The following is a 19977-nucleotide window of genomic DNA, read 5'->3' as shown; positions in this document are numbered from 1 at the left end:
AGCTCACAGAAATCTCTTTTCTTCCCTATGTTTTTAAAAAACGGCATCAAAACCAATCTAGGTAGATACTCCCTCGTGGGCTATAAAAGTAGCTGAGAATAAAGAGAAATCATTACTGTTAGGCAGTTTGCATTATTAGTGCTTATCTATACTGTATTAGCCAACTGATTACTGACCATAACAGCTCTAGCATTAGACTGATGTATTAGCAGTAACTCGGAATTAAGCACACGATCACCAAATGTGCATGCAAAAAAAATCGAGGGACAGAGATAAACAACAAAAATATAGTCACTGGCAGTTTTCAGAAACCAGCAATAGCAAAGGCCATATTGGAAGGACCACAGATACTGAGGAGGGCACTTGAAAGACTTCTTCCAGGAACCTGGTACCCAGGAGTAAATACCAACACAGAAGCCCAGAAAGCAAACACTAGAGAAATCAGCCTCGAATTCCACAGTCTGAAGAGGAGTTTCTCGATGCACCTAACCCCTTGTTGTGGAAAACGGAGGAAAGCGAGCAGCCCGAGAACCTGGAAAACCGCCTGACATCCACTCCAACAGACTGGCAAGGACTCTGAGACTGTTTGAGAAGTCTCTTGCATTCATACCCAGACGTGTTAAATAAACTCAGTCTACTTGGAAAATCCGGTTAAGATTTTTATCCACTTCACAAAGTTACATGATCCCTGAGAGCGCACTCTCTCTGCAGAAAATGGGGTAAAAGCGTTAAGATATCAAATGGACACAGAAGATGGTTATTTTAATCCATATTGGCCCATCGACTTTTGCTCTTCCTCATGTTTTCAACTGCTTGCTCTTCATTTTTAAGTGCTTTCTAAACTATGGTGTAATCTGTGAGAAACAAAAGTTATAGTTTAAAGAGTATGCTAAACAGGCCTCCACACAGTCAATTTTAATATTTACTTTGATTTCTTACTTAATTGGTAGGAAGAGACGAGCAGTTTACTACAGAATCCTTCATCTTTGAAGAAGAAAATATGGGCATTTATTAGAGAGAAACAACTTTTGGAAGGGTTTACAGCTTTAATCAGAATCTCTTTCGTCTTCTCAATGATAGAAATTCTCCCACCTTCCCCAAATGTCAAAGCAGAGAATTTCCTACAGTCATGAGTGATGGGTTTATGTTCTCATCTGTTTACTGCTTTGAAGTAGAATAGCACGAATACCAGAGAGTCAATTATAATAATGCAGAATATTCCTACACCTGGAGTGGGAGTATAAATGGATAATATAAATTTCCAGCAGGCACACAAATAAGAATTTCCTTTTGCGTCTTCTTTTGAATCTGTATAGATTTGCCGTGCTGAGGGAATAACAGACCGTTATATATCAAACGCCTACATGAACATACACAGTATAATGTTTTGGAAGGATGGGATTGCAATGAGGTTCAACCAGGCTCATAAACCAAATGTGCTGCTTACGAGGCTAAAGTGCAGCAGGAGCTCAGGGGCAAACGTACTCATCCATTTCATAGACATTCGGGCTGGAAGGGACCTCGGAAGATCATCGAGTCCAGCCCCCTGCCCAAAGGAAGGGCAGGAAGTCAGCTGGGGTCACAGGATCCCAGCAAGATGAGCATCCAATTTCCTGTTGAAGGAGTTCAATGTGGGTGCTTGAGCCACCTCCGGTGGCAGGCTGTTCCAGACCTTGGGGGCTCGAACAGTAAAAAAATTCTTCCTTATATCCAGTCTGAAGTGGTCTTGCAAGAGTTTATAACCGTTCGACCTAGTCGTCATCCCTTGGGGCGCTCTGGTGAACAAATGTTCCCCCAGATACTGGTGGTCACCCCTGATAAACTTATAGGTGGCCACCAGATCACCCCTGAGCCTGCGCTTTTCCAGGCTAAAGACCCCCAGGGCTCTCAGCCTGTCGTCGTAAGGTCTGTTTTCCTGACCTCTGGTCATGCGCGTGGCTCTTCTCTGGACTCTCTCCAACTTCTCCACATCCTTTTTGAATTGTGGAGCCCAAAACTGGACGCAGTACTCCAGCTGTGGCCTCACCAAGGCTGAGTACAGGGGGAGAATGATGTCCTGAGATTTGCTTGAGAAGCATCTATGGATGCAAGCCAGGGTTTTGGTTGCTTTACTAGCTGCAGCATCGCACTGCAGGCTCATGTTCATCTTGTGGTCAATGATGACCCCCAAGTCTCTTTCTTCCGTAGTGCTAGCCAGTGTAGCCCTGCTGAGCCTATAAGGATGCTGCAGGTTTTTCCTCCCAAGGTGGAGGACCTTGCATTTTTCAGTGTTAAACACCATCAGGTTCTCATCCATCCATTTGCTGAGCCTGTCCAGGTCAGCCTGGATCACCCTCCTGTCCTCAGGTGTGGATGCTTTGCCCCAAAATTTGGTGTCATCAGTGAACTTGGCCAGTCTCCTTCCGACTCCAATGTCCACATCATTAAAGAAGATGTTGAACAATTTGGGTCCAAGGACAGAACCTTGGGGGACCCCGCTGGTCACAGGGCACCATGACAATTGACTTCCGTCAACCACCACCCTCTGGGTCCCACCATGGAGCCAATTTCCTGGGCATGGGATCGTGGTGGACACAAGGCCACAATTGGCCAGTTTAGCCAAGAGGTGATCATGGGATACCAGATCGAAGGCTTTTTTGAAGTCAAGATATACGACCTCAATCTCTTCTCCCTTGTCCAGGTGATAGGTCACCTGGTCATAAAAGGAAATGAGATTGGTCAAGCAAGACCTACCCGCAACAAACCCGTGCTGGCTATCCCTTAAGATGTTGGCGTCGGCCAGTCCATTAAGGATGGCCTCTTTAATAAACTTTTCTAAGACCTTCCCCAGGATAGAGGTCAGGCTGATGGGCCTATAGTTAGCCGGATCCACTTTCCTCCCTTTCTTGAAGATAGGCACCACGTTGGCCTTCTTCCAGTCTTCACGCACTAAACCAGAGCACCAGGAGCTCTCGAAGATCCGTGCCAGGGGCTGAGCTATGATGCTCGCCAGCTCCTTGAGTACCCTGGGGTGTAAATTGTCAGGGCCAGCTGACTTGAAGGTATCCAGCTTCTCAAGGTGTTCCTTCATGAGGTCAGCATTGATGAAGGGCAGGGGATCTCCCTCACCCAGACCTCCCTGTCCCGTAGCGGGCATGGGCGTCCCATGGGACTGATGAAAGACCAACGCAAAGTACCCATTTAATAGGCTGGCTTTTTCCTGGGTGTCAGTTGTCCCATCTGGTTTAGCAGGGGTCCAATGTTTCCCCTGCTTTTCCTCCAGCTCCCCACATATATGAAAAAGGACTTTTTATTGTCCTTGATGCTTGAAGCTAGATGGAGTTCAGTTGCAGCCTTGGCTGTCCTGGTTTGCTCCTTGCAGGACCGGACCAGTGCAGAATATTCCTCCTTGGAGGTGAATCCTATCCTCCATCACTTGTAGGCCTTTCTTTTTAGCCTCAGGGGGTCTGCTAGATCCCTGGAGAGCATGGGGGGCTGCTGTGCCCTCTTGCTGCCTTTCCTTTGAGATGGAATAGAATTAGCTTGTGCACTGAGGATCGCTGCCTTGAGGGGCAACTACTTTTCCTGAACTCCCCTCCCCCTGGGGCTGTGGTCCCTTAGGGCCTGACAAGCCTCCTGAGCTTGTCAAAGTCGGCTTTCCTGAAGGCAAGGACTTCTGCATTGCTGACTGACTTGCCAGCTTTACTGCGGATGGTGAAGGTGATCAGCTCGTGGTCGCTGTCACCCAGCTTCCCATCGATCACTAGGTTACCGATTAGGTCGAGCTGCGCTTTACCTCTCGTTGGCCTGTAGACTTCTCGAGTCAGGTAGAGGTCATCCACGCACGATAGGAAGCTTTGCAACTGCTCGGATTTTGCTGAGTGATCCTCCCATGAGATGTCTGGGTAGCTGAAGTCACCCATGATAACCATGGTCCTGGAGCATGTGGCCTCAGCCAGTTCCTGGGAGAACTCCTGGTCAAGCTCAGGACTTTGGGTGGGAGGTCTGTAGTAGACTCCCACCATCGTGTCCCCTGTGCCGTGTTCCCCACGGATTTTAACCCAGGGGGTCTCCAGCCGTCCACCCTGGTCACCAATATCAACTTGCAGGGACGTGTAGCTTTCCTTAACATAGAGAGCTATACCCCCGCCCCTTTTCTCTACACGATCCCTCCTGTACAGGGTATAGCCATCTATCCCCGTGGTCCAGTCATGGGTGGAGTCCCACCAGGTCTCCATTATCCCTATGACATTGTAATTGTTTGTGTTAAGCAGGAGGATGAGTTCCTCCTGCTTATCTTCCAAGCTCCTGGCATTTGTGTACAGGCAGGCAAGTGTCCCCCTTGGGGGCTCTTGCCTTGCCCACAGATTGTACCAGGGCTGGGGCAGGGGTGGTCTCCCTTAAGTGCCTTGGCCTGCTGGCTTTGCAAAGGTTGCTCAGCGGGCCAGCAGTGGCGGTAGTCCCCCGTCCCCCAGTGGTCTCAGTTTAAAACTTGGTGGAGCAGGGGGTTTTTTAGGTTTTTTGGTAGGAAGGTGATCAATTCCCAGCTCTATCATACTGCTTGAGAAGTGCTTCTGTGATCCCAGGATTAAACTGGCCCAATGTCAACCAGCGGTACAGATGAAAATAGCCCTTTTTTCCTTCATGAACTGCTGTTGTTCCCTCTCCAGAGAGGGGTTCAAGGGAGAAGAGCTCCTGCACCTCCAAGTAGGAAAGGTGCTGGAAGGCCTTGGAGCTGGTGCACAGGAGCTCATATTAAGATGGAGGCAGCTGAGGAAACTGAACTAGTAAAGAACTGAACCAGGGGTTTTCAACCTCTTTGGATCAGTGTACCCCCAACGGCCATACCCTTGGCTGACAAACCCTGAACTAAACTGGAGTCAGGGGTTATGACTTAAATCCCATTCAAATGAAGAAAGGCAGGGATTCGAGAGGAGTGAAACCCAGACAACATAGGGCAGTGAGCAGATTTCCTATACTGAAACGGGACAAGAAAATTGGTGGAGAGGGAAAGGAGACCAGGAATGATAAATAGGGGAGAAGGCAGATGGTCTCTCCTTTTATCCTTCAGCCTTGCAAAAGAAACAAGAGCAAAAATATGGAAGCCGAGGCAGGACAGATCTCCACGGAGAGCCCAAGTAGCATGTGCACATTCCTACACTATGACGCATTTCTCTGGCAGGACGCCGGTGCCAATATAGAAGAAAAGGAGCCTGGATGCTGGGCAGCACAGAGGGCAAAGCAGCCCTTCCTGCTCCAGCCTGAGCAATGGTGACTTCACAAGCAATGGCAAGGTTTACTTTATACAGAGCCATCCCTTGAATGACAGCAAATGGAGCGGTCTGCTCAAATTCGGCAAATGAGCAAGGAACGTACTGTAAAAGAGCTGGTAGTACACAAGTTCCTGTATATTCAGAATATAGACAGCAAAAGGTATTTATTGTCCGATGCATGCTCACAGACAGAAGGGGAATACTGCTGAGTCTGGAGATTGCAGCTTCTTGGCAGAAGGCTATCTGAAAATTGTCGTTCATAATCTGCCAGACAGTGATGGATGCTGAGCTGGGAGCGGAACAAAAGGGCAGAGCTCTCTCAGGACTGCTGAGCTCCACAACGCAGAGGAGGCTCTGCAACAAGAAAGCCTGCCCTCTTCTCACTGCAGGCAGGAGAAAAATGGAGAAGGGCAAGAGGGCCAGTGCGAGCAAAGCGTCTGACACGGGGAGGGAGGCGATACAAATTCCAAGCGCAGCCCGCAGGCTGACGTCATGGAATCGCAGCGCTGGGAGAGACCTCAAAGGTCGCCTGGTCCAACCTCCTCTGCGAAAGCAGGAAAGCAGAAAGTCATCAGTGCAAGAAAACAAGCACCACTAGAAGCTCAGCATCATTCCCTTTTTGCCTTTACAAAAAAAGTCGTTCCTCCCTTCCTGGAAAGATTCTCCTGCCTAAATGTTTGAAATGCCTTGCTGAGCCTGAGGAAGTAAATGCCAATTCTACCCACAAAAACTTTCATCAAACATGCTCATCAGTCCTGGATTTCAGCACTGCAGAGGTGTGCAGACTCTGGCTTTCTGTCCCTACACTTAAGATGAGCAGCTTCAAAATATCCACCTGAGAATCACCAGTTCTGAGCATTTAACAGCTGACCCTTATTTAGAGATGTGCCCTACACGGAGCAATTCCTGCACCCCCCAGTCCCATGAGGTAAATGCTTTTCATCTGCGATTAAATGGCTTTTGAACATGCATCAATGGTAAATTGAGTCAAGCCCCTTGAGCACAGCTCTGCACTGCTCTGAGAGGTCTGCCCTACAGGTAGGTTAACAGGAGTGTCACCTACCCCAAAACCAATTGCTAATCGTATTGCGGGAGGTGCCCACAGACATGACCCATCCCAGAAGCTGACAAACAACCGGGCTCAGAGAAAGTCAGAGACTGGGAAGGAGAAAGTACAGGGACATTTCTCAGGGTAACAGGCCTGCAAGTTAACTCGAAGGGTCTGAGACAGCCCAGAAGGCTGCCAATTTGGGCAAAGATTGCACTAGAGATATTACCTACTTTCCAGCTGATAACTGCCATCTGTCTTGGTGCTTAGAAGACACTGTGTTGATGAGGGAGATGACAAGAGAAGAGCAGAAAGACACCTGTGCTACATCAGGCAGTGGACTGAGCTGAAGTGACCGACAGGCACAACAAAACCCAGACGTTGCCGAGTTGAAAGCTATAGTCTAAAGACAGGACACTAATACCCTACTGTTGAATCTTTCCAGACAAGGCTGACATTAAGGAAATCATAGCATTAGAGGGTCACTGAAAAGTACAGGAGGCATGACATCTGCCCAAATATAGTATTAAGGTTCTACATCTTATCCTCCTAAAGATTTCTGCTGCCAGCGTCAAAACCTTAAGCCAGAGTCAGTAACTGGAGTAATTAACCCTGCTCCAAAGAAAGAAATGCCACGCTGAATGCTGCAATACTGTCAAGGATGTTGTGCATGTGAAAAGCATCATCTGAACCCTGACTTCTTGAGGCCTTGGCCATAGCGGGTATGACAAGCCTGACACAGAAGTGCACAACTTCAAGTAAGAGCTCCAACCTTTTTTTTTTTCTTGGAAAAGACAAGAGAGATTTTCATTGGATGCAGATTCACAGAACAACTCTCAACATGCACAAGGAGCCAGGGACGGACAAGCCTCAGTTATTTATGCCTTCATCACCCCATGGCTGGACTACAGCAGTGCACGATCCCTGGGCATGAAGACTTCAGTCGTTGGAAATTTCCCCTGGTACAGAAGGTTGCAGCCGTCTTTCCACAAAACGGCCTGGTGCGAACATGTTGGACCTGTTCCCAGTTCTCTAATGTGCCTAATCATCTTTTCAGCCTCAGTCCTAACCTTCCAGATGTTCAATACACCTGCAGTGATGGAGTTCGAGAAACTCAACTCAAGTTCCAGAATGGAGGCCACCACTGACAGCTTTATTTCTCTGGAGCTCTCTCCAAGCCAGGCAGATTCTTCTCCACAAGAGACAGCTTTTGTGGGGCTGGCCAGAGACTGGAATGAGCTCCCATAATAACTAAGAGCTGCAAACCTTGCCATCGTTGGCTCTAAATACAAGCTATATTTATTTGACCTTGTCTTCTAAAATACAGCAACATATATCATTTTCTACAGTCCATTACAGAGGATAAGATAACACACGACATACTATACTGCTTAAATATGCCACAAAGATGCTCACTTAGTACAGGAAGGGGAGCAATACAAGAACCTATACAGAACCTGAGAAAACAAAACACTGTCTCCTCTCCATTCAGGGTTGGGCATTAGCAGTAGTATTCAACCCTGTCCTAAGGCTACTGGTTTTAGTTATTCCAGACTAAACTGCTTGAGTGCCCTGCAACAGAAAATTCAGGTGTCATCTTTTACACAAAGCCCAATATTCTTCAATTAAACATGATCTGAAAATGCATCTGAAGATTTGGGCCAAAAGCCCTTCGATTCTACCAAACAGCTAACACTTGAAAGAGACTGCTGCTTTCAGAGGTCTCAGCCTGTACTCTACGTGCCTAGCTGTTGCCGTGTTGCATAGGAGGCTCTAATTAAGATTGATAGCATTTAGATGTTATTTGCCTTTTTTGGTCAAAGTAATGAAAACTGACTCAATATTTGCTGTAGCTGGAGAAAGCTGGCGCTGTGCAACACAAGTGCCCTTCCTAATCAGTGCTTGCTTTCAGAATAAGCTACAATTCTACTGTTCAGTGAGCTAAAGCATTTAGTCCTTCCACCGCAGGTCCAAAAACAACACCTCCTTCCAGGGAGTAGATGAAAGATCTGATGGGAAAATGTTCTCTCAAGAAGCAACCCTTGAGCATTAGCAGTCTGACGCAATTTGACAAGGCGGGGGATTTATAACGAAAGGACGCTGCTGAACTTGGCTCGCCCTGCTGTGCTACGGTGTGGGGGGGCTCTAGAAAGTCTCACTATGTGGATTAAATTTTAGGTTAGACTTTGCATTGCCCACCCCTGATTCCACTTGCGACTGTGGAGTACGCTTGCCGGCTGTTACAGCACTGCATCCACTGAAAAGCATTTATTCTAGCTTTCTTAACAAAATTCTGTGTGACATTTAGAAGGTGTCAGCCCTCTGGACATCCATTTCTGCCTTACTGCAGTATAATTGTATGTACAAACACAGACTGCTTGACATGTCTGATTAAGACTATTATCTACATAGTGCCATTATGCAAATAGTGCTAGAGAGGGTGAAAAAAAATGAGCATTTAAGAAGTGACCCACGTTTAAATGGCACCGAACTTTCAGCTTTGATAATACCAGAGCTTTTTTTCCCCCTTGGTGTATAATGCCCAGCACTAATAAGAACACAGTTTAAGTCCTCCAAAGTTGCATCAGACAGCCTCATCTCTTTTACGGTGAATCAACACAGCAGCGTTTTGCAACCAAGCTTTTGTTAAACCTTGCCAAGGTTAACGTTCTTTTTTTTTTTTTTTTTTTTTTAAATAAAATGTTGAAGACCCCATTTTAAGCATGTCAGATTGTACACAACCTAACTTGCTCTTACCGTGGGGAATTGGAATGGAAGGCAATTCTTCTGGACAAGGTGGATTGTAGCACAAAAGCTTGAGTCGTGGATAATGAGCTGCAAGTATCTATGCTGTAGCTTACAAAACAGATTTCTCCATAAGCGCAAAATTCTATTTATGATGGGATTTTTGAGGCCTACTTAAAACATGCACTATTAGGGAAAAAAATCATGAAAGTTGTACAAATGTTGATGTTTAGAATTTGGTTTGGCAAAAGCTTGCTACAATGTCTATGTTTAAGAACAATTAAAATCATGTAAGCATGCACGAAGATCTTCAAGATCTGCAATATTATACAACAACCTGGACAGACATCCCTTGGCTATTCCAGCTTGCCATTCAAGGCAGCATTTAAAGGTGTTTTCAGGAAGTGGACTCATTAAAATGTAAGTCAGGACAGCACTATCACAGGGACACTGTATTTGTAGGAAAGGGCCAGCGTGAAGTTTTGCGGGGAAAAATACTGCAATTGAACAGCAGCAGTTTAAACAAATGATATGCCTTTTATTGCCAAATTGAGGGCAACAAGTATTCACATGGCTAAAAAAAGCCCTCCTCTTACATTTCTATAGCTTTCAAGAGAACATACTAAAGCAAGACCATAAGGTTTTCCACAAAACCTAATTCTTTATTTACCCTGTGTGGATTATTAACAGGTACAAACATGGGACAAAAACAAATTAACTCTACTAACATTTTAGCATGACATTTACTGTTTCCTTGTTACAGAAAATGCCTCCTCAACCTTAATCTGGTCTTCTAAATTAACGGACACCTCTGGTAAAAGACCACGGCTGCAAGTTAAAAGCTGCAAAGCACACTTCTGTAGAGGACGTTCAACGCCCCTTGAACTCCAGCCACTCTGCCCTACTTTACTGTTACAAACAGTGCAAGATTTTCCTGTTTCCAGAGTATCATGCCCTTCCCTATAAAGTCTGAACAGGTTCTACAACCACATAGATGTCCTGCTGGACTAAAGAGGATCTGAAAAACACCATTTCATCCCATTTTGTACAGCATCTTAGCACTTTACAAACAGCATTTTCCCACACTTGTGTGCAAGGCTTTGGTCAACATGCCAAACAGCTAAGAGTAAAACAGGAAAAATGAGTGTTCCCCCTATCAGTTATAAACCCCAGCTGGCTGCAAAGCCAGGCTAGCTTGTCTGGAGAGGAGAGATTGAGCCTTATAAGGAAACATCTCAGCCCAGCTAATTAACCTAGTCCTTGAAACCCTGCACACAGATCCAAGTCAAGTGGGGAGAAGAATAAACAGCTATGATTTATTTACAGTTCATGCAAAAAGTTAGAGACCCCAGAGGCCAATTCAGAGCCCAAAGTCTGTGTGTGTGGGGGGGACACCTTGCTAGCCGTTGATCTCAGCAGGTTTAGGGCAGACCCAGTTTGTACACACTAGCTTGAAATGCAGATCCGCCAGGGCCCCTCTCCCGGTTCTGCGGTCTGATCTCATGGCTCTCAAGGTCAAACGGAGGGGAAAACACATGGCCATAATGAAGAGAACTGCACACCCTCAGATACTTCCTGGGTAAGTTCTGATGAGTTAGTGCTTGAATAGATGCCGTGGTTATTTTGACGGCTTCCTGAAAGCCCCTGCAATCCATTTGCCCCCTGCAGAAAGGCAGATAATACAGCAGAGAGGGAACCATCCTCCATCTGTCTGATTTCATGCTCTTCAACGCAGAAAAAGAATTCATCTTAATTAAAAACAAATTGAAGACAGAAAGGCTGGTGTCACAGAGCACAGTAGTGTCTGAAGTGTGGCTCCCTTTTCCCCCATGGAGCTTTGAGCAGAACGGGCATGTGAATAGATCTGCGCCACGGTCTACACTGGAGCGGGCAGACAGCAGCCTCAGGCAGCAGGGAACTCATTTCTCCTTTTCCACTTCACAGCAGCAAGACAGCAACGGACTTGACTTCATCCGAGTTTCTCTTAAAGAAACAGCCCGGTGTTCAGAACTTCCGATGGGCCATTTTTGTTGGCAAACTGGGATTTTCTGCTTCTGGTTCTTCAAATAAGAAGCCCCACTTCCTGTCCTCACTGTGTTGTTCACTACAATTTACCGGACACGATGTTTTTGCTCCTGGTTGCACTTCAGGCCCTACAACGGTAGCTCTTCTTGCTCAGCTCCCCACTGGAGGGTCAGGTTAAGAAGTTACTCCATGTAACACTTCCAGTCGTGAACACATTATTCCTGCACCCTGAGGACTTCCCTGCTCCATGCAGAGGTATCGGTCTGCCGGCCACACCAGGTTGATGTTCAAGCAGTACCATCATCTGCCCAGATGGTCAGTCGGTGCAACCAATGGTAGAAATAATACATTTTACATTATCTGCTGGATTCAATCCCTCCATGCTAAGTGCCATCTATTCTAGTTCAAGAATAGTTGTGCTCTAGTTGTGACTTAGGTCACAAGCAGATTTCCAGTCATTCAGCTTTAGTCAAACATTGTTTATGCTACGGAGAAGGGCAACACTGCACTGTACCTCACCTAAAATATGGCAACATGATTATATGGCAATAAGCACTCTATGATTTCTAGAGTTGTGCTTTTTTGAAGTACAGTCTAAGCTGTATATAGAGAGCTTGTGTGGCAGTAAGATGGAATGGGATGTAAATCCTTCTAGCCCTTCTCAATTGCCCTCAGTGGCCTAAAATGGACTAATCTGCCAATTTTTCCAAGTTCGGGCTTAATGAGGAGCCACCAGCTATGCAGGGGCTGAGCACCAAGCTCTGTGTATCCAGCAGTCACAAGAGTTGAGAAATTGAGCAGACTTTTCCTTCATAAAACAGCAGTCAGGATTAAAATGGGCTTAAGTGGCACCCTTAGTATTGAAAACAATGGGATTTGGCAAATGTGTGCCGGCCTTGCTTGCTAGCACGTTAAGTGGCTTACACTGTGTTGCTATTTCACTCGTAACACTTAGGCCATCAAGAGACATTGCATTTGTCCCAGGATGAACCATTTTATCCTGGGACAAAACACAACTGTTCAGACATTCTTGTCCTGGGATAAATCCTAAAAAAGTTCATGGGATAAGGAGTGCGAATAGTTAATCCTGCAACATCACAGAATGATTTAATAAATGCAATCCCGGGGAAGCCAATCTAAATCCTGATTAGAAGGGCACAGTGTGTACATGTCAATCCTGAGATATTTCTATTCCAAGAAAAACACAAGCACAATTTGTCCAGGGACAAATAAAATGTTTGTTCCTAGCCTTAGGCTTCATAAACACCGAGAAGTGCCAACAAGATGCTGTTGTGCCTCGGTACTACAAAAACAGTTAGCGAGCCCCGGTTCTCCAGGGCACGCTGCGTCCTTGTTTCGCTGCAATATTAATTCACTAACATCTCTCCTACGCTTACGCCCATCCACATCCCCACCCAACAGTGGGTCACTGGAAGATACCTCCTGATGAAGTTGCTGTTGTTTTCATTTCTCATCTTACTCAGTCCTATGGTCTTCAGTTGTTACAAAACTGTTTGCAAGGCCCGGCCCAGAACCTCATTACTCTGCCCAGCATGTACTGAGGTTGGGGGAGAGCTTGTAGTCAGCTTCAGTGGTTCATCTTGGCTTTCCAGTCCTAATCACTGCTATATTCTCTAGGCAGCCTCAAGGCAGGCAGCTATTTCAGACCTTTAATTTCTTTTGTAGTTTAACTGCTTCCAATTCTTCCACACTGCTTTTGAAGTGGTTACACTGACAAAGAAGTCTTCCACGAGGAGTTTCACCAATACCATACAAAAGGCGACACCATTTTCTTGCTCTACTCCATAGTCCACTGTTTATAGATCCATTTTAAGCACAGTGTTGCATTGGGAATTGCTATTCTTTTCAAACCCGACTCCTACATAGGTTCCTGGCGTTTTTTTGGTTTTTTTAAAGGCAATAGTGCCCCAGACCATAGTTCCTATATTTTTTATCCCTAACTTTGAGACTTGCTCAGTACTACAGGAATGTTTGGATTCTTGCCCAGGTAAATCTTCAACTCGCCTCACATCTGAACTGTAGCCTATTGTCCAAGCTCACGTTCTACAAAGTATCATGCCTTGATGAATGACTTTTCTACAACCGGCAACAGTTGCCCTTGAGTTATGTTATTTCAAAATCTCCTGAGTTACAGCCAAATGTAAGTAAATACTCTCAATCCATGTAAATAATGTCTGTTTGCAGAATTTGCCATAGCTGATGAGTGATTGTATTATTGGGCTCTTTACATTAAATAAGAACCCTACTGTTTAGACAGCAAAAGCCGCTTTCCCAGAGCTGTAGATTAACTATTTTCATTACTATCTCTGTGAAAAATTTCCCCTCTTGAGCAAATCAAGTGCCACAAAGATGCAAAGAGATATACGTTTTGACCTGGTATTACACTTGTCAACAAAATAAAGGCCTCATTCATATTGCCAACAAGAAGCCTGATTTTTTCCTGTACCATCAGCCTTGACTGAACCAGTGAAGCAACTGAAGTAGACAGACTACCCTAAAACATAGACTTTTTTTTGTTTTAATACATCTCATCTGAAAGCAAAGGGATTTATATTTGATGATGGAACATTTACAGCCAGCAGTTCCAGAGTTTTGGAAAGTGGTAACAATAAAGCATGTCATATCAATGAGAAATATCAGCACAGGCTGAATGCAAATCATGTTGCTAGTGTTTTATTTTTCATGTTTATAACTTCAAATAGCTGGAGTGGGTGTTTTACACTTGCTTCTTTAATTGTTTTGTTTTTTTTAATTGCTGTTAATGTTTACTGATTTTCTGATAAGAGATTCCCCACTTAAGATGTCTATTACTGCTACAAAGTTAAATCCAAGGCCTCATCTACCCCCTTATTGTGAGAACATCAAACCCAAATGCAGAATTGACAAACAGATAGTCCATGCTACATTTATACAAATATTACCATCTTTCAACATACTGAACTTCAAGTCAGGAAAGCTGAAATGCTTCAGTATATTCTTTCATTAAAGATTGCAGCTTGAAACAGGTGCAACTCATGCTCCTTCCTATATCAGTTAGGCACTTAAAAGTGAAATCTTCAGAGGTGCCCGACTTTATTCTTTCATATTTATAAATATTTACCCTTGCAAGATTTCCCAGTGCTTTTTCAACATCAACACCTTGCTTTGAAGTGACAAAGAATTCAACCCATTAAGAAAATTCATAAAGTTTTGCCTCTGATGCTTTAGAGACTTGGGCATATGTATGAAATTAAGCACAATTAGTTCCACTGAAGTCAAGAAGGTTAGTGCTGTGAATAAAAGCTGCACAACTGCTTCAGTGCTCAAAGGATTGAGGCCTTAGTTGTCAATACTCTTGTCTATACCAGCTTTAAGTTTCAAATAAGGTGCCTTGCCGGAAGTGCCCTTAAAAAAAGATAAGCCTAAATTATAAGGGACATTGGCTGTTTATCATATGCTTTAATCTGAAGTTGCAACTGCCCAAGTTTCCAAATGAGCACTGCAAAGCTTCAGCCTTGTTCAAATGGACAGGTTTTAAAACACAGGCTGTGGAGCCCATTAGGAAGGTCCTTGGCTTTTCATTTAAGTAACACAAAAAGGCAGCAACGTACACCAAGCTACTCAGTGGAGCTAACTGTAGCACTGAAGATGACAAAACAAGACTATGACACGTGGTTTCCATGAGCCTTACTTGATGACAAAGTCATTGCATACCAAAGAGGATTTTTATAGCACCTTTCAAACTCCTATGTGAAACTGTTTTTATAATTAAAAAAAAAAAATCACAAGAAAACCACTATAAACTCAACTCTCAGGCTTTAATCTCCTAAAGCTAATGATCTAGCAAATGATGCAACTATCCAGCAGCTGATAGTTTTGAATGCAGCAACTCTAATTCTTCTAGCTGACCTTAACTTGTGATTGCATATACTGTAATCCAAAGACTTTCACAAGTTAGCATGTACAGACATGGAACAAGGATCCGTGGTCAAAATGCAGTTCAACTTAAATGGTACCGCCCATAATTCTAGAAGACAAGCTGTGATGAGGGCAAAGCACTGAACTGTTCTACATTTGGGTCTCCTTCTCAAAGACTTTGTCCTCTACTGCAACTCATGTCCCACCCAACAGCAGCTGTTCATAATCAGCAGCAGCCAACAGTGTAGAGGAAGTCCTTAATGTGTCGCTGAGGGGCAGTTCAACAGATGGCAGAGTGACATACAACCAGAATCGTTAATTAAACTCCCGTATTAGTCCCAGGGAATTGTACTGAAAACATTTCCTGCACAAAAAGAACATTTCAGATAAATTGACTGTCTGCTGTTGCCCATGTATGTGCTCTAGGGCTCTGGTCACTGCTGACTTCCAGTCAGAACAGTCTCACTTTTACAGCAGTTTCTTGCCCTCCAAGTTCAAACTGGCTTTGGCATGAAATCTGAGCTGTCGTTTCCACCGCAAATTTTCATTCATGGGTAAAGGAATTAAAAATGCTACTTTTTTTTTTTTTTAACCTAAGCTGGGTAGGTTGGCAGGCACTAAGACATATCTGACAAGTTCTCAAGAATTAAGACCTAGAAGTCAAACGAAGGGCACCCAACAATAGACAACATATTAAAAAAAGCATCATTTACTTGCAGAGAGAAGTGCATAGCCACTTGACTTTTGTGGGGTTAGGGATTTCACCCAGAAACAGAAGACCAACATGAGTCTGGACCCCAAACCAGAAACATCTGTCAAATAAAAGCACTCAAACAAATGCAGATTCTAGGCCTTCTTTTTCCATTTCCTGTCACATTTCTCAAGGCAATGCATGACAGACTGGACAGCTGAGTTGAGTGGTTCATACCTTAACAAAAATATTTAACAGCTGTTTTCTTCCCCATAGAAAACAAAATCATTGATAACTCACTAATATACGTGCTAGAACCATGTGCTCACTTAAAAACCTCTTAGCTTGAAGTCAAGCACATGTTCGGTGACAGGGTAAAGTGTCTAGCATTGCTCAGAGCAGTACTCACTTCTAGCTTTTTCTCTTTCTCTGTCAATACATCCTTCTGGTTCTGCGTGTATTCAATCAGCATGCGTGCCAGCTGGCGCCGATCTTCCAGCTCTGCCGCCAGTCGCCCATTGTATTCTGCTAGTAACAAACATGCTTCATCCACAGTCTTCGAAAGACGTTCTGCTGCCTCTTTGTCTAGGTGCAAAGGTGGTAAATAGTTTACATGACTCAGTTAAAACCCTTTTATTCAGTGACAGAAAGGGGCTGATTCACCAACTACATGCACAATCACTCATTCATAAGTGTTTACCAGGTTTTGTAAAGAAATGGAGTCCTAATCAAGAAACATTTCAGAGGTACCTGCAAATGGCTAGGACTCTACAGAACCTGAGCATGAAGGAACACTTAAAAAATATGAACTCTTCTCTGTGTTAGTTTTTGCAAATCTGGTAACAGAAGAGCTATAACAGCAGCCTGTATGATCTGTTAAATTACGCCAAAGTATTAACTTGCATCTACAGAATTTAGTTTCCTACATCATGGGGTACTGGCATTTATGCAAGATGTGCACTGCTTCATGCATTTTTGATCTATGAATATTCATCAATATGCTGAATACAAGCTTGCCTATAAACGCACACCTGTCCTTCCCACAGCTGGACAGAGTGGGCACATCTACATGTGCAATTAATGCTTTTTGACTTTACTGCACAATAAATCTATCTCCATATGCAGGTAGTAAATTTACTGCACAGTCAGTGCCTGCATGTGTAGTGCGGCCAGTGACTCCACACTCTCAAGAGCCGATAAGTGATACTTCGCAAAGAAGTCTAAATTAAAATTAGAAATACTTACAAGAACAAGAGTCAAATCAGTTCTGTCTGCATGTCCTCCCAGTTTCTTATGACAACATTTTCAAACATGGTTGCATAAAGTCAAGCATCTATATAAAAATGATCAGGTTTCCAGAAGTGCTGAGCTTCTGTTCCTGTTGCAAAGGGAGCTGTGGGTGCTCAGTACCTCTGAAAAAAATCAGGCCATTTATTAAAATACCCAAATATGCATAATTAAGATGCTCAACTTTGGGGAACCAAGTATGAAAGTTCTGGCTCTTGTTTCTTTACAGCATTGCAAAATGAGACTGTTAAAAGCTATTTGAGAGACAGCAATTAAAGGCTCTTGGAAATGCATAGCTTGCTTTGGTCCAAGGGAATGGATCAGAGACTTGCACCTTTCCTTTCAATTACATGCCAGAAAATTTTACCTGTAAACCATCAGGAACTTTAAGACTAACACCCCAAAAGCATACGAAATGTATCCAGCCAGTACTTGATGGTTACTGCACTCTATCTTCTTACCTGTAATCTTCTCCAGTAGCGACACATCTTGAACTTCCTGTGGCAATGAAGCAATTTTCTGCCGTACTGTTGCATCTCCTGATGCTGCATTTTCCAGATCCTGAAGGGCTTTGATCAAGTCCTCAGTCTGCAGGATAGAAAGATAAAAGCAGCCTATTGTTCTGTGTTTTAAATGGAGCACCAAATAACTGCACTGCAGCCACGTTTTAAATACTACTAGTGCTATGCAATTTGCTTTAGATGCTGTCATGGCATTATGTGCTGAAATTATTTACTTTTTATGAAGTGCTCTTCACTGTCCTACTTCCTTTTTTTCCCCCCTTAATGCTGCAATAACTAACTGTACAGAGCACCACTAAAACTCTAAAATAGCCCAGATATATTGACTTTCATATAAACACACTCAAATCATCTTAATTGGGACACCGCAGTGGATGGTCCCACATCCAATTAAAACCATTTAAGACAAGACTGTAAGAATTAACACTATACTATTAACAAAATAGAATTTTTCTATGCATTTCATCTCTGGGTATGGTTTTATTTCTTTTAATCGTACTATTCTTCCTTTAAGGATTGTTCCTTTATCCTGCCTTGACTGAGAAGCAAGCTTCCAGGCATCTTTTTATTCAACTGTGTATGCACAGCTTGAGACAATGTGGACAGGGCAGTTTTTAATCGAATCTCTGGGATCTGTAGGCCACATCTGCTTTTAAGACACTTTTGGAATTTCATACCTGACACCTGGCTAAGCACCACTTAGTCACTTGGCACCAGCTAAATGCTGACTTTATGGAGCACTCTCTCCTGATTGAGCAGCTGCCATTACCATTCCCCTCTGGCTAAACTGGTTCTTCGAGAGTCTATCATAATTAAGTGGACTGCATTGTATTCCATCAATCCCACTCTGCCAGTTTCATTTAGTTCTTTGCAACTTCCAGCAAGACACATCCGCAGAAAAAAGGTCATTAGTGCAATCAAACGTAAACCCAAGGTGTTCCCACTAACCTAGCAAGAAAAGGAATCTGGGAGAAAGAAGCATTAAAGAGAGTTCAAAGAGGGAGAAGGAAAGACAGGCAGGAAGAATACAAACATATACAGTTAGGAGGCTTATCTTGCACATAGGTATGGTGCCTAATCAACCTAATTCCTTCTATGGCAGGGTAACCATCCTTATGGAAGGGGGACAGAAAGGAGCTGGGGCAGTTATGGAAATGGGTGACACAGATCACACTTCTCTTTGACACAGTTGTCGATGATGTTCTCATAAGTATGCTCAGGTAGCACGGGCCAGATGAGACCACTATCAACCGTGGATAAGTAACTGTCCAAGTAACAGTGCTCAAAGAATAGTAATCAACAGTTTGAAGTAAAAATGGGAGGAGGTAATCAAGTGGGTTTCCCGAAGGGGGCTGTGCTGGGTCCAGTACTGGTCAATATACTTGTTAATGGACTTGTGTATAAACTCATGAAATCTGTGGGTGACACCAAGTAAGTGGGTTAAGTGGCAACTTGGAGGACAGGATTAGGATTCAAGAGGACCTTGAGAAACTGGAAATGAAATAGGATGAAATCCAACAAGGACACAGGCAAAAGACTACTCTTCAGAAGCAGCTATCAAATGTCTAAATGAAAAATGGGAAATGACCAGGCTGCAGATCTGCAGGGAAGGCTCTTGAGGTTACAGTGCCTTGCAAACTGAATAAAACACTGTTGCGAAAAGGCTATTAACAAAAGCATTATAACCCAACTTACAGGAAGTCATTCTTCCACTCTTGAGCCCTGCTGAAACCTGATCTGGAGTAAAGCATCCATTTTTGCTCACCACACTAAGCATGTGGACATGTTAGGCACTGAGTGGGGAGGAGGGACCCTGCTGCTGCTCCAAAGCGCACAGCAGCTGTCACCATCTGTTAGGTCTGCAGGTTCCTGCCTTGCAAGTTAGCTAAAATCGCCCTAACACTGGCCCTGACTGAAGTAAGGTTAAAATGGGGGCATTTTTGCTACATATGTATTGTCACATAAATCACTAGAAGTAACACTCACATTGACACAGCGTGTATCTGTATCCTTTGATGGTGATACAATTGTTACTTCTGTTGATACCTGAAAAAATTAGACAAACTGGACAGACTCAGAGGAGACCAACACACATGAAAAGAGGTCTAGAAAATATGACCTATGAAGAAAGGTTAGAAGAACAGGGATTATTTCATTTAGAGAAGAGAAGGCTGAGGGAGGAATCTGATAACTACACAAAAATGGTGTTAAAAGAGGATGGCAATCAATTGTGCTTTAAAAATCCACAGGAAACAGGGCAAGAAGCAACAGGCTTAAACTGCAGCAGGGGAGATTAAGACTGGATAATGGAAAGAGCTTTTGACTTGGAGGATGGTTAAGCACTAGAACCGATTACACAGAGGTTATGGAATCTCTGTCCCTGGAAGTTTAAGTGCAGGTTAGACAAATATTTGTCTGGAACGGCTGAAACAGAATTATCTCCGCCTGCAGCAGGGGGTGAACTAGATAACCTCCTCAGATGCCTGCCAG

General features: G+C 43.9%; 1 protein-coding gene across 3 annotated transcripts in view; it reads right to left on the bottom strand.

Moving 5' to 3' along the window:
- RPRD1B (regulation of nuclear pre-mRNA domain containing 1B) overlaps window positions 1–19977 on the bottom strand; it is a 46900-nt gene that overhangs the window by 15345 nt on the left and 11578 nt on the right. For all 3 annotated transcript variants that reach the window (XR_009454987.1, XM_059713117.1, XM_006259187.4), the window contains exons 5-6: window positions 17428–17554; window positions 16089–16264 (exon numbers count right to left, since the gene is read on the bottom strand). Coding sequence is in view for 2 of the 3 variants with exons in the window: in XM_059713117.1 (XP_059569100.1) it covers window positions 16089–16264; window positions 17428–17554 (303 nt within the window). In the remaining variant the exon portion in view is untranslated. The remainder of the gene's footprint in view (window positions 1–16088; window positions 16265–17427; window positions 17555–19977) is intronic.

This window comes from Alligator mississippiensis, chromosome 9 (assembly GCF_030867095.1).
Source record: "Alligator mississippiensis isolate rAllMis1 chromosome 9, rAllMis1, whole genome shotgun sequence".
NCBI classification, from domain to species: Eukaryota; Metazoa; Chordata; order Crocodylia; family Alligatoridae; genus Alligator; species Alligator mississippiensis.
Note: the sequence above shows the minus strand (reverse complement) of the source record. Positions and strands in the feature narration are given on the sequence as shown.